The 14,850-nt window shown below is 46.8% G+C and overlaps 1 protein-coding gene across 17 annotated transcripts in view; it reads right to left on the minus strand.

Moving 5' to 3' along the window:
* Positions 1 to 818: 818 nt before the first annotated feature.
* The window catches only part of LOC124226647 (E1A-binding protein p400), a 119,750-nt gene continuing 105,718 nt past the window's right edge, over positions 819 to 14,850 (minus strand). For all 17 annotated transcript variants that reach the window (XM_046640164.1, XM_046640165.1, XM_046640176.1 and 14 more), the window contains 5 exons: positions 13,069 to 13,264; positions 12,529 to 12,653; positions 10,545 to 10,691; positions 4,739 to 4,816; positions 819 to 3,890 (listed from right to left, as the gene is read on the minus strand). In XM_046640164.1, coding sequence (XP_046496120.1) covers positions 3,618 to 3,890; positions 4,739 to 4,816; positions 10,545 to 10,691; positions 12,529 to 12,653; positions 13,069 to 13,264 — 819 coding nt within the window. In that variant the 3' untranslated portion in view covers positions 819 to 3,617. The remainder of the gene's footprint in view (positions 3,891 to 4,738; positions 4,817 to 10,544; positions 10,692 to 12,528; positions 12,654 to 13,068; positions 13,265 to 14,850) is intronic.

The raw sequence follows: 14,850 nt of genomic DNA on the forward strand, positions 1-14,850 counted from the left end.
GAAAGGGGGTTACACATGAGGAATCTGCGGCACTGAGGGGTGAAGTCACTGGTCCCCATCACACAGCTAGGCGGGCACCTGAGTCCAGGCCCACAGGGCCACGGAGCACTGGGGTCCCAAGCACCCTGTCCTCTTGGCACCCAGCAGGCGCTTGGCAAAGTGTCCTAAGTGAGGTTCCCCACAATTTCCACCCAACCAAGTCTCCATGTGCAGGTGACACACACAAGGCCTGAGCACCTGGCTCTGGGTGGCCCCTGTGCCCCCATTTCTGCAGTGGAAGAAAAGATACCAAAACTGATCATGGACTTCTTAACTTCGTATAAAGTGTGCATTTTTTAGAAAAACTAGGTATTTTTTGTAATCATAAACTTTTTTTTCTTTTACAAAAGGAAAAAACGTCTAAAAGTGAAAAGATAGAGAAAAGAACCAGCTGCCGGCCGCCTGCTTAGAGGAGTGCCAGGTGGAGCATCTGAGAGCATGAGGCCCAGGCCCTCCGGGAGACTGCGCTGTGCACAGGTGGTCACGGGCTGCAGGACAGCAGGGCGGTCTTCCCTCCACGTGCAGCTTTGGAACGCAGTGGCCAGGTGGACTCTCTGCAGACATGAATGGCGATTTTCACTGACAACCTCCACGCACACTCCATCCCTTCTAGTTCCTTCTACAGCATGAGGGAGTAGCCGAGGAGAAGAAAACCTCTCCCTCTTAACACTGCTTGTTTCCCTTTTGTTTTGTTTTTTCCTCACACAAATGAAATACACACAACTAGCATCTTATTTTAACTTGAATACCAGTTTTCTATGAAACACAAAACAAAAAGGTATATAAAAAAGTCATTTTATTATACTTTTTGTTTGATGGGTATCAGTGCCCTTTAAAATGCTACTATTCAAATACAAATGATTATGTTTACAAAGTATTTACAATTTCAGTCTTCTTCATTTATATTTTAAAACACAACAGCTATCTGGTTACAACAGTTAAAAAAAATCATAAAGATTGCAAAAAGGAAAGCCTCTGCCTGATTAGGCACCAAATCTGCACAAGTGCTTGGATCCAACCTCCTGCTTCCCACGGGATGCTTTACAACAGTCTGGCCTTACTTACTTAGAACAGATGTCTCTGATTTAAAGAACAACTGCTTTCTACGGTGGCCAGTTGGAGTTTGACAGTGTTCTGGCTGCTGTCTTCATAATTTCTGTTCTGAAGATTTCTGTCAATCACTACATATTGTCTTGGTAAGACCCCTGGTTCACAAGGTCATGCAGGATTCTGCCAACTATAACGATCTGAGGCCTAGATGACTTCCTATACTTATTTTAATTCTTAAATATGGAAAGTTTAACCTTTAAAACAGAAGGCCAGGAAAACACTATCCCTGAAGAAAGATTCTTACTTAAATCACTCTATTGAAGACTGCAGGTCAGTGGGGACATCTAGATGTTACTAAATCAAGTGATACAAGTAAAACTCTTTTCTGTACCACATTGTGCATTAGGGACTCGCTGAAGAAAACACACTTCAGAGACAAGAGACTGTCACTCACAAAGTAAGATAGAGCAGGAGTTCCACAATGCAAATATTCAGAACCCCAGTTCTGTTCTCTTAGGAACCTTTTGAGAGATGTATCTAAATTCTCTTCTAGTGTATAGATTAATAAGAACTTCTATTCCGGCAGCTGTGTCTAGGGTAGTCTAAAATACGTGCACTCAACATTTTATCATCATCTAAAAGGAGACTGCCATGAAGAACAGGAAGAAATAGAACAAGGTGCACAAATTAAAATAGGCTCAAAAAAGAGGATTCCTATCTACGTTAGTTCTGCACATGTGAGGACAGAAAAGAGCAGGACTTTTCCTCGGTAACCAGACTCAAAGGTGCACAGACAGCCTTCCTGCGTGCCGCGCTCTCTCACGACAGCACGTGCCAAACCAGAACGAACAGGTTCAGTTACAGGAAAACAGATTATAGTACTGTCTTGATATGTTCAATTAAGTGAAATGTTAAATCCCTTCCATTTTTTCCAACACTTGATTTTTACTTTTTTAAAAATTTCTCACCAAGAGCTCAAAAATCAGCTGCCCAGTTGGCTTCACTAAGTACTGTCATATTATTGTCCACATAAATTAATGGGAAACAAATTACAAGACAAAATACTTCATGTCATTTGAAGTGATACGATGAGGAGGGAAGAGGTTAAATAAAATTAAAAATGAAAAGGAAAAATATCTCAGTACACCATAACTGATCCTTAGTACACACAGACCTAACTCAATCTGATTTCCTCAACCAAGTAATGTAAAAGAGGCCCAGAGTCGGAGCAGAGAGGGTGTCACGGGACTTGCACCTTTTGCCGGGGTGAAAACTTACAGGTGAGCAGACATCATCAGCCAATCAAGGCCCTGCAATTGCTTCTATTACCTTGCTATAGTGAAAAATAACAATAGTAGCAGACATGGGCCTCCTCTTTTGCCCCTCAACTGGGCCCCTCCTCCACTGCACGAAGAACCACGAGCAAGCGCATCTGCTCACGTCTGAGACCCTGGGGCTCAGAAATCCGATGTTACAAATCTACAATGAAGAGTTTACTACGCCCACTTCTGTGGGTAACACTTGTAGGTTTGTAAATAAACCACCCTGTATGAGGAGGTTTCTCACCTCTGCAGATCACGCGTGGGCTGGGCATGAAAGCAAGGGGGCGATGACAAGCGTCTGCTCTAAGCGCTCAATTCGCCGCCTCACCATGCACTCAGCAGTGACATCTGCAACATAACAAGACTTGAGCAGTGCTCTGGGCCCCAAACCAGCCCGAGACAGGAGCCTCACAAGGTCCACTGGAGCTGCTTCAGTGCACTAAGTCCTAACACGAACTTTATCCAAAAGCTGGGAAAATATGGTGGATGTGCTGGGATGCGGAGCAGTCCCAAGGATTCCACACTGGCTGCTCTTTGGAATGAAAATTCAACCACAGATTGTGTCCTTTCATCACAAGCCAGGAACATGTCATGAATGTGCTTTGATGGGTGTCAGTACTAAATATTTCCTTTAAAAGTTCAAACAAGTCACATTTTAGGAGGGAAGGAAGAAACTACATTGGCTTTCTCTGACCTGAGATGATCTACCTTAGGCAGTCTCTCTCCTCTCTAAGGACCTTGATGCATTTCCAGTTAAGTATAAAGAACCAAACAGAGGCAGATGCTGTCAAAGACCATGTTGTAGCCTCATAAAAGTTTGTTTTATGACTCACTGCACATTCCAAATGGCTACTGTGATGTACAAAACACGGTATACTAGCCAAGAAATTCTAAATGGCTTTCAAAACCCAGCACTATTGCTCTAGAGGAGAAACTAAAAGGTAAAAGGATTTACGAAAAATGGCCACTGTTACTTTTTCAATTAGTCACATAATACAGAAAAGGGGATGTTTAATGAGGATCGCTGTTCCAGCAGGATAGGACACATTGTAATAAAATTACATGACTTTGTTTCAATTAGAGCTTTCCAGGTGCTACACTTCACATGCCACTGTCCAAGGTTTAACAATAAATAAAATCTACCTGACTTTGGCTGGATGGTGGAGTGCATGGGTGGCCCACCCTGAGGCCGCCCTGCTTTCCTGACTAGGGGCACGGAGGTTTGGTGGGCGTCTTTAACCTGACGGCAGGGACTCTCATTTGTAATTTGGGCTGCTGGTTTGGGCTATCAGAGCTGGCTGACACCTGTCCTGGGTTAGGAACACCAGGGGTCTGAAGCTGCGCCGCTGCTGTCGTCACAACTTGCTGCTGCATGAGTTTCTGCTGGACCACCTGTGCTGTCGCGGTCACTGCTGGGATCATCTGGACCTGCTGCCCAGCCGCTGTCGCCTGGGTGAGGGTCACAGTCTGTGGGGAAGCCTGAACCAAAACAGTTAGAAAATACACATTGCCTAGGAAATGCCGATCAAGTCACATGACAAACTAAAGCATCTTTGGGGTGGGGAGGGGGATTTGAGGAACTTAATTAGCAGGAATGCGTTTGTGAAATGTGAAAGCTACCTGAAATATCAAAAGATGACCTCTGGTTTCTAACAAAACAAAAGTAGAAAACTAAACTACTGTTGCTTTTAGGCTAAAACTGGATGCCTCTGGGAAAAAGGCCAGGGTTAACGACAAGGGACAACGGGTGGTGGTGGTAGCGTTCAGCTTTTAATACTATTTTGTTTCTTGAACTTGACATGCCGGTGTGGTTTTGAACAAAATAAAATGCTTTTAAAGCACTCTTTCATATGGCCACATTTTATAGCAGTAAATAAAACGGTTAAGAGCCTGACCGCTCCTCGATTAAGAACGTTAAGTCAGAGCTGTCTCCAGGAGGACTTATACTTCTAGGTCCCAAGGTCACTGTGAGCAGATTCTATTTTCTTTCTTAGTTTCCTTAAAACTATGGTGTGGCGGCTTCAGCTTGTAGAACACATCTAAGCTTATGCTGAAGGAATGATCCTAGAAATGGACTCCTTCAGTGTATTTCACACTGAGTGTGAACATAGTTTGTTCAGGTGTTTTCCTGCTAGTCTAAGGATAGCAAAGGTTTTTCCCCAGAGCTAATTTTTTTCTATATTTTGAAAATCAAAATTAATTCTCTAATAACTAGAATTCTACTTCCTCAGGATGAAACCAAGAACTCTCCTAACCTAGGAAATGTGAAGTTTACTGAAAAGTCCACTTGGGAACTTCCCGGACGGCTGCATGTCCCCAAATCCTACCTGCTGCGAGGCAGAGGCGACCTGCTGGATGCTGGCCACAGGTGTTTGCTGCTGGACAACTTGAGGGAGTTTTGCAACCTTCGACAAAAGAAAAAAAGCCAAATGTAGAATTCAAAAGAATATGTGCACAAAAAGAGATTTGTCTCCCTTTCTTTCCTTCTCAGTTCTTTTTGTTTTTGGTGAGCAAGATTTGCCCTGAGGTAACACCCCCTGCCAATCCTCCTCTTTTTTTTTTGCTTGAGGATTAGCCCTGAGCTAAATCTGTGCCAAGCTTCCTCTATTTTGTATGTGAGCCACAGCATGACTGGTGAGTGGAGTAGGCCCATGCCCAGGATCCAAACCCGCAAACCCGGGCCGCCAAAGTGGAGTGAGCAGAACTTTAACCACTCGGCCGCGGCACAGGCCCCTCCTTCTCAGTTCTTAATACAAAAAAAAGTGGCCAGATGACACAAAAGAGCAATTCTCAAAGTGTGCTGTGTGACTCTCAAGGTGTGAACCCTGAGAGAATCAGTTATTTCACCTTCATGCTGAATAATGACCACCTTCTTAAACGGCAATCATGTGTAATTTTTGGTCTCATATTTCAGACAATTTTTTCTTTTAGTAAAAACTGCTCCAAGGTTATATGAGAGAATGAAATTGAGGTTGGAATGACTTATTTTAGCATTTCACAAGCTCTCAAGAGAGCCCTTCTACAAGTCTGTGTGGCGTTCCAGGAAGCCACCCCCACTGTGAAGCGATTCGGACCAACACCAAGATTCAGCCCTAGTCTAGAGAGGTACAAAATTTTAAAGTGGTTATTTTGCCATTTTTCTTAATCATCCTCGTTAAAAACAAAACTTTCTACCCTGTGGTCACTTTCTAAATATTTCATCACATACATATCTTGCTATCCAACATAATAAGATGATTCAGACCACTTGTGTCTACTCAAGGCTGTCGGGGCACTGGCTCACAGAAGCAGACGGGCTCCCGATCGGGCAGCTGCTGGGGGCTGTGACGCCCCCCACTCAGGCCTCTAACTTGTAGAACAGGGATGAAAGTAAGTCTTGCCCAAGATAATTCTGGAGAAAATGTGAAATTATATGACGTACATAACAAAGCTCCAAGTAAATGTTAGTCTTCATTGTGAAAACTAAAATTAATTGGAAAACATTTACTAGTTCATTCTAACTTAAAATAAAAAATTGTAAACAGCATTCACTAAGATAAAAAGAGCCTCTTGATAGAGCCCTCTGCAGCACTGATGGGAAATAAAGACTCAGTCAGCCACCACGTCTGGAGCACAGTGGGCCAGGACAGATTGGCACACCACTGAAAACACTGAGACACCGTGGATAAAACTAAGACAACATCATAAATGCATCAATGACCTTGTGGGAAGTCAGGAACTCCTAGCTCCCAAACCTAAGCAGGGGCGGGAAGCCCAAGCAATGAGCAGAGGTGCCAGGCAGCTTTCATCCCAAGAGCACATGCTGGCTGGGGAGGCCTCACACTGGGTTTGTACGTCTCCCAGGGTGTGGCAGACAAGAGACCAAGTCCAAATCTGCTCTCAGCAAGGAGCTAACAGGAGGGCTGCATGCCGTCCCCTGCAGCTGCGATCCTGTCACCCAAAGCAGTTATGAGGAGGTCATCCGCCTTAGGCCTTGGTGCTGGGGGAGGAGGAGACACAGGTTCAGAGACCAAACTGACGTTACCTGAGAGATACCACACCCTCAAGTCACAAGCTGATATGGTCCTGAAGGTACCCATGAAAGTCCAGCAGAAGCAAGAATCCACCTTCAACCCAGATCTCAAAGCATTCCCACAAACAAAACTTCAAGGAAAACAGGCTCACAAGACAACAAGTACTATGAAGACAAAGAAACACAGCTCCTGAAGCAAGATTAGCAGAAACGAGTAAAATCAGATGCACCATGACTTCAAATGGAAGAATTATCAGACACACACAAAAGAGTGTGCTCACTCTGTGCAGCCTGAAAACGTGTGTAGGAACTAGAGACTACAAACAATGACCAAGCAGATTTTAGAGAAAACCAAAGAGAACTTGTAAGAATAAAAAATATGTAACAGCCAAAATAAAAAGGCCATGGACAAGCTTAAGAGCAGACTAGACATGACCAAGGGAAATGAGCAAGCGAAGACAGACGGGAGGGCTGCACTCAGACTGCAGCCAGAGACGAGACAGAAAACATAAAAGACTGCAGATACCTCGAGGGCAGGGACAGGGGGCAGAGGCAACATCCAAAGAGTAACAGCTGATCAGTTCCTAAACTGATGAGAAAGATGGATGCCAATTCCAAAAGATCAACAAATCCCAAGCTGGAGCATCACAGTGATTGCAAAACACCAAAGACAAAGAAAAGATCTCAAATGAAAATGGAGAGAAAGAAGACAGAAGACCGTCAGAGCAGCAACATGCCAGACGGACATCTGACTTTACATCAGCAACAAAAGACCCAGGAACCAGGGAATACTCTTAATGTACTGAGAAAACAAACGCCAATTTAGAATTCCACACTAAGCAAAACTCTCTTTCAGGAACAAGAGTGAAATATAGGCATTTTCCAACGTTGCATGAAATGCCAAAGGATGTGCTGCAGGCAGAAGCACAGTGACTTCACATGAAAAGTCAAAAAAAAGACAGAGTGAGAATGTGTGATGACGGCAGCAGTGACGCTGAGAGGCCGGTAGAGCTACAGTGGACAGACAATGCTCAGGAACAGAGCGGAGACAGTGCTCTGCACTATGCTTTGAAAAGGTAAATGTGTCTGTGGAAATGTTAGGGTAACCAGTTAAAGAACAGAAAGAGAACATATGATTTTCAAACTAGTAGAGAAGAAAAAACAGATGACAAAAAATAAATACATAAACAGTATAAGAACAGGCAAGAAAAGATGGAGAGAGAAAATGGAACAAGCAGGAGAAACCCAAATGAAATGAAACCAAACCCCAGCCACATCAGTCCTCACCATAAAGTAAGGGAACACAGTTCAGGTAAAAGACCAAAACCGAGAGACCAGATGACAACAGGAATGGCAGCATCAGCCTGACTACTTCTGTGCGGTACGCATGAAACAGAGAATGCTGAAGGTAATGGGGAGAGATACACCAGGGATTCCAACACAAGACGGAGAGGTTCTCAGTATGAGGCAAAACAGGCTTCAAGACCAAAAAGGGTACCGAAGATAATGAGAGCCACTTCAAAATAATAAAATTAAAACTTCAAATTTTTATGTAGGTAATAATAGAACATACGATATGAAAAGCAAAAATATGGGGCTGGCCCAGTGGTGCAGTGGTTAAGTTCGCACTCTCTGCTTTGGCAGCCAGGGTTCACAGGTTCAGATCCTGGGCACAGACCTAGCACCGCTCATGAAGCCGTGCTGAGGCGGCGTCCCACACAGAAGAGCCAGAAGGACTTACAACTAGGATGCACAGCTGCGTACTGGGCTTCGGGGAGAAACAAAAAAAGCAAAGATGGAGAAACAGATAAACCCACAGCCAGAACAGGAGATTTTAATATCTCTCTCCCAGTAATTGATAGAACAAGCAAATCGGTGAGGAAAGAGAAGACCGAAACCACACAAATAATAAACTTGATTTAGTAATAATAAAATGATCCAACGACTGTAGCCAACACGACCACAAAGCAAGTTTCAACAAATTTCACTGCAGAATCTCTGACGGACTGGATCAGAATGTGAGACAGAGAAGTGAGAAATGACTGTCGGTTTGGCCCAGGTAAGGCCGAAGGTCAGGAACGACAGAACTGTTGTTCCTGAACTGGAGGGGGAGGAGCTCAGGTACACACAGGTGAAATCTGAGGGACCTGTGAGATCATACCCCTCCAGGGACGCAGTTCAGGTGTGCACAGGTGAGGTCTGAAGTACCCATGTGGTGACACCTCTCACGGGAACTCTTCAAATGCAGCTAGGACTGAGAATCTGGCATGGGGATGGCGATGGGCTGCAGGTATGAATGTGGAGTCATCAGCACTGAGACGGACTCAAAGCCTCGAGACTGGGGGAAGATTACCAGGCAGGGAGTCCAGACACAACAAAAAGGAACACAAACTCCTAGCAAACTAAAGAAGGGCACTTTCTTACTCCAAGTAACGGTGATTTAAAAATCAAACCCTGCAGAACAGCAATGTGGTCGAGCTTTCATCTGTGCACCGTGGTCACGCTGCCCCACGGGCCTCACCAGCACAACGCAAGAAGGAGGGGGAGACAAGGGAGGAGGAAGACCTGGCCACCATGGCTCACAGTGATGCCATCGAGACAAAGGAAATGCAGAAGAACCTGCGGATGGACTGTGTAAGGAGCAAGAACTGGTCAAGGCTGCCAGGTTCAAACTGAATAAAACACAGACAGAAAATGGAGGCTTAGAAACGTAAGATTACAGAAGCATCAAAAAGTACTAGTTATTTAGGAATAAATCTAACACAGTGATAAGATTTTTATGGAAAAAATCAGAAAACTTAATTAAAAGGCATTAAAGAAGAGTTAAACAACAAAGACACATCATGCTGATGAATCTGAAGTTAAGACTGCGGAGATGTCAACTCTCCCTCACTCAGATCTACAGTCAATGCAACTCTAATGAAAACCCTGACAATTTTGACTATGGTGCGTAAACTGAGAAAGCTGACTCAAAATTAATATAGAGGTGCACAGAGCCACGAACAGCAGGATGTTCTCGTTAGGATGTGGTCAAAGGATCTGGCTTCCAGATGCCAAGTCTCATTATGTGCCAGAGAGATGAAGACAGAGCAGTGTGGGCACAGAGACCACGCACGGAAGAAAAGCCCCACGCGGAACTAGGCATGACACATGGAGGTCACACTGTGGATGAGAGGAAAAGAACAAACTCCTTAATAAGCAGTGCTGGAAACAACAAGGTATTCACATAAAAAATTAAAGTGAACTCCTATTTTTATATCATCTGGAAAAATCAATTCCAGGAAGGTTAAAGGCCTAAATGTGAATGAAAAATTATCAAGTTTTTAGGAGACAATACAGGAAAATAACATCATGACCTCTGGGAACGATTTCTTAAGCAAGACACAAAAAGCACTGTTCAGAAACTTAAAGACTGCTAAATTCCAATACGTTAAAATTAAGAACTTCTGTTTGTCCGAAGACACCATAAAGGAAGAAGACAGTTGGCACACAGAACTGAAGGCTAATCTCCAGAATGTAAACCAACACTGGGAGATGCCCCAACAGGCACTCCACAGAAGAGGAGACCTGCTGGTCAACAGATCCCCATTAGCTGCCGAGGCTGAGGCCGAGGGGAGTGCGAGTGCTGCTGGCACCCCAGTGGAGGCTCAACGGATGCGTGCACACCACAGCCCCGCACGCCCATCCCATGCTGCCACACTCGGCGCTTACACGCCTCAACCAGGTGTGTCCTGCTGCTCTGGGCGGCACTGGACAGCCAGAGGCAGGAAGAAGCCAGCAGCAGCCCACAGCCAGCAGCTGCAGAGTGACAGAGTCTGTCAATTTGTGAAGCAGAAGAATGGCTCCTGGAGGAGTCTCACAAACGCAAAGGACATCACTGCAGTGTGACTTCAGCACAGCCCCCAAGCCACACCTCAGCGATCTCAAGGTGGCAGCACCAGCAAGGAATGTGAGGGACCAGCCATGTCTGAGGAGCAGCAGAGGGCCACGACATTCTCTTAACAGGGCTCTGGCTCTGTGGGTATCCCCCCATTTGTACTCTCTGAACCTTGCAGGTTCGATGCTCACTCTCCTGTGCGCCTGTGTTTTGCAATCCAAACCTGGTGTTCACTCATGCTCACCTGGATCTGGGTCTGTACCTGCTGAGCTCCGGCCAGCTTCTGAGCCTGGGAGATGGGCGTGGTAAGAAACTGGGTTTTAAGGGCTGGCTGGGTGGCATAGGTGACCTTCTGTGGTTGGCCCTGAGCAGCAATCTGCTGTGCGGTGATCTGAGGAAAGAGAGACCGCCCAGGGTTAGGGCCAGGCGCGGCTCTGCAGCCCCTTCTCAGAGCCATCAGGGCCTCCTGTGTGGGCCCCAAGTGCCCCAGACACCCACAACGTGATCACTTCGTGCCCCTGGCACAGTTTGCCCTCCACTCCGTTTCTGCAGCTGCCCCTTCCGGCGTGCCTGGCCCACGTGTTGCCTGCCTCCTCTCCCGGGAAGTCCCCTCACAGGCCGGTCTGGGAGTCACCTTTACATCCTCTGGAGCAGCTGGTACAGTGTCTGCTCACATGTGAGCAAGTGAACTTGACCACAACAGAGAAAACATATGACACAATTTCTCAAATATAATTTTAAGAATTTAGAACATACCCCAAAATATTTACCACAGGGGATAACAAACCTGCAAGGATAAGCTTTGCCTATTTAATCTAATTTCTAGTTTTCTCTGTCAGGAGGATTTAAATATTACTCTTCAGAAGCTGTGCATATATGTGGTTTATACATTTGGTATACAAAGCCATGGCTACATATAAATATTTTTAAGCATCTCAGAAGTTTTCTTTCAAATTATACTAACGTGCAGACCAGCACTTTAGCTAAAGTGCTTCTATTTCTCTCTTTCAGGCATAAACTAAGCCTGACCATCTCCCTCATCAATGCTGTCCCTTCCCAGCGTCCTGCCCTCTTGGCACCCATCACCTCACCCAAGGCCAACTGGGTTGAGGACAGCTCTCCTTGCAGTTTTCTGTTCTGCTGTCCCCACAAACCACGACAGTGTCAGGATCAGCACTATCTCCCCACCAGACCCCTAGCAGGGCTCCTTCCTGCAAGACAGGCAGCAACACTCAGGAAAAGATGCCCATCCGATGCCTGACAAGCATAGGACCCTGGAGCCCAACAGTCAGCTCTGTGACTCCAGGTAACTCACTTCATTTCCTTGAGGTTCAGTTTCCTCAAAGGAAAATGAGCTCTGTCCTGAGAATCAGCACCAGATGCCCAGAGAGCTCTCAGCACACAGGGAGAGAGCAACGTGTGCCAGCTCACTCCGCAGCCATGGCTGCCCCACCATCAGACCATGTATCCCAGCTCCAGGTCATAAAACAGCACAGATGCAATGCACAATTCAAGTCCCAAATGCCATCATCTGTACGCCAGGCTCTATGCTGCCAGTAAGTGGGTAAAGTGGAAGCCCTGGAAGATGGAGGGCCTCAATTCTGCTCGGGCTCGTCAACGCAGCCCCAGTACCGGCCATGGAGCAGGACTCGGCTTTGCAAGCTGAATCGGCTGAGCCGCCTCTCAAACTTCTCCCTGAGTCAGTAAGATGCTGCCGGTACTCCTTCACATCAAGTCCCCTCTCCTTGCTCTCCCCTTCCTCCACTCTCTGAGTACACATATGTAAGGACACAGTCCCTGCCTGGTTCCTCACCTGATTACAAGCTTGGTGGTGGCCCTGGCCTGGCGCTGTCTGTTCTGTACACCAGGAGCCAAGTGAGGTCGCACACCGTGAGCTATACCTGCTTCCCTGAATCCTTCCGGTCCCCTCCCAGCCTTGCAATTCCACAGCCTACATCCTTCTCAGTTCCCCACAGGCCCTTGGTGCACCGGGTTGCCCATCAAGTAACTTCTCCCTCCCCTCCTGGGCCTCGAAGCGGCTCCAACCCTGAGGTCATCCTCTGTGCAGCCCAAGTGCATGACCACAGGGTCCCCTGTACGTGGGTGCCAGGCAACGAGGCAGGGCCCATTCAGGACCCTCTTGTCCTCTGTGCATCCATGCCTTGCAGGAGGGCCAAATTCAGCATAAAGATTGGATGACGTGAGAATCCTGCACAGAAACCCAGTACCTTCTGCTGAACGGCTGCTGGGCCCGGGGCGGCCTGTGGCTGGATGGCTTTCTGCTGCTGCACAGCTTGCTGCTTGAGCTTCAGCAGCTGCTGGACATGCACCGGCTGGGCCACAACCGTCTGTCCTGCAAACACCGATCAAGTCATTTAGTCATAAGCACAAAGCAGGAATGAGGGTCTCAGGGCTCACATTAAGTTCAGACTGACTGATTTCTGTAAAGAAAACTATACACTGAAACTATGTGGAGACAAATACTGCCACGCCTTACATCCACTTAAAATGTTCTAAGGTTCACAACAACATTCAGATAAAGGGATGGGAAGCTCAGAAGGTGAATGTTTAAATTGAGGGCCAAAACTTGTACTTGGGAACCTCTGAGAGATACTTCAGCTAAAATACACTGGGACACACTGGAACTGGCTGTCTAGAAAAGGAGCCAGCAGGGCTGGCGGCCACTTCTACTAGAAAAGGCCACTTAGCCCTGTTCAAGGCTCTAAGCAGAACAGCAGTTGGGGGTGAGGGCTGCACACAACAGGCACCTGTGGCTTTCTGTGGCTGCCCAATGGCCACACTGATCCCGGCAACGTTCATGGGCAGGGTCGTGACGCCTGGCGACGAGACCACGGCCGCAGGCACAGACACCACTGGAGGCTTCGCCAAGGCTACCTGAGCCGGCTGGGGCGCCTGGGCCTGCATCTGCCCTTGTGCCTGCAGCTGCGAAGTGGGAACCCGGGTCTAAACAGTGAAAATAACGAGAAAGTCCAGAAAAATTCAGGATACTGGGTGTCTTTGCAAACATGTCCCCCCCACAAGAGGTCAAGAGGTGAGAAATTTACAAAGATTCACAAAGGTAGAAAGTAGCAGTCAAGTGAAGGAAAACATCTCGTTGTAGGTGACCCACGCTTCTTAATCTGTCACCACCAAACGCAGTGAACAGGGTTTTGCAGGACCTACAGATAATCCGTCCCACTGCTGTTCCGATGTTGCTCCCACACCGAGTGCTCATCTCTGCATCTCCCTCCATCCCCTGTACCTCAGAGTAACCCGATCACCCCAGGTGTCCTCCTGCTCCAGCCGTGCTAACGCTCAGCCCCTGCCCCCACCCCAAGAGGACTGCCATCACCTCCTGCTGCTTAGTTATCACACAACTACCAAGCACTTCTTTGTTAAGTTAAATTTTTAAAAAGGAAAATAGAAATAAATCCATTTCTATATGTACAAAACTCAGAGACTACCTGCGAAAACATGAAGAAGTAAAGATCACCCATAACCCTGAGACTGCCCACATATGCATGTGAAAACCAGCCCTCAGCCCACAGGCCCCGTTCTGATCTGTGTGGCTAGCTGCAAGGTACGTACAATGGAGTGAATTACAGCTATTGTGTAATCTGTCTCTCTTCCTTTTACAAGGTCACTCTTCAAAGCTGCTTCCTGTCCTCCTGTGTGGATGCCCTACAACCTACTCTGTCAACTTCTTAGTCAAGGAATGCTTCCTCTAACATTCCAGAAACAAACAAGCTTGTACATTCATCACTGTGCAGTTGTTCTATTGTTTCTCTAAGATGTAAGAGAAACAGGATTGTTGGGGAAAACGGTGTGCACACTTTTTAGCTCAATTACTAAAATCCCCTCCTTGGGGGAGCTGGTTCCCATCAGACAAGCCCCACATAAGGACCATGCCTTCCTCACTCCCTGGCCATCACACAGGATTACCACCCTTCTCATTTGAATTTGCATTTTTTGTGAACACAGGTAAAACCAAACTTGCTTCTGCAGTTTTTATCTACTTGTACCCCCTCTTGCAGATTTAAAGTAGGGGTAAAGTGCATGTAAAACAGAGCCTGAGCACCCAGATCCCTCAATCCCAGTGTGAGTTGTAGGGGACTAGCTGTAGGATTTGGACAAGTCAACTTAAGCTGTGTGCCTCAGTTTCTGCACCTGCAGAATGGAGTTAACATTAAAACCCCCACTCCTGCCTCAGCAGTGGTCTGTGAGCACCTGTCAGGTGACAGGCATAGAGCCTAGGTCAGCGCCTGGCGCGGAGCAGGACCCCTGATGTTAGCTGTCACCAGTGCCAGGGTCGGGGCTCCCTGAACTGGGTACTGGCTCGCTGATGTGACAGTGCCTGGCCCACAGGACATTCAATCCACACTTGTTAAATGTAACTCATCTTCCCAGACACTATTTTCAACCTGTAACTCCCTATTTCAGAAATCTCCAGTCTCCCCGTGCCCACAAAGCACTGCTAACCCCAGAGCCTGGTTTTTCAACCTATAACTCCCGTCTTCAGAAGTCTCCAGTCTCCCCGTGCCCACAAAGCG

This window comes from Equus quagga, chromosome 15 (genome assembly GCF_021613505.1).
Source record: "Equus quagga isolate Etosha38 chromosome 15, UCLA_HA_Equagga_1.0, whole genome shotgun sequence".
NCBI lineage: Eukaryota > Metazoa > Chordata > Mammalia > Perissodactyla > Equidae > Equus > Equus quagga.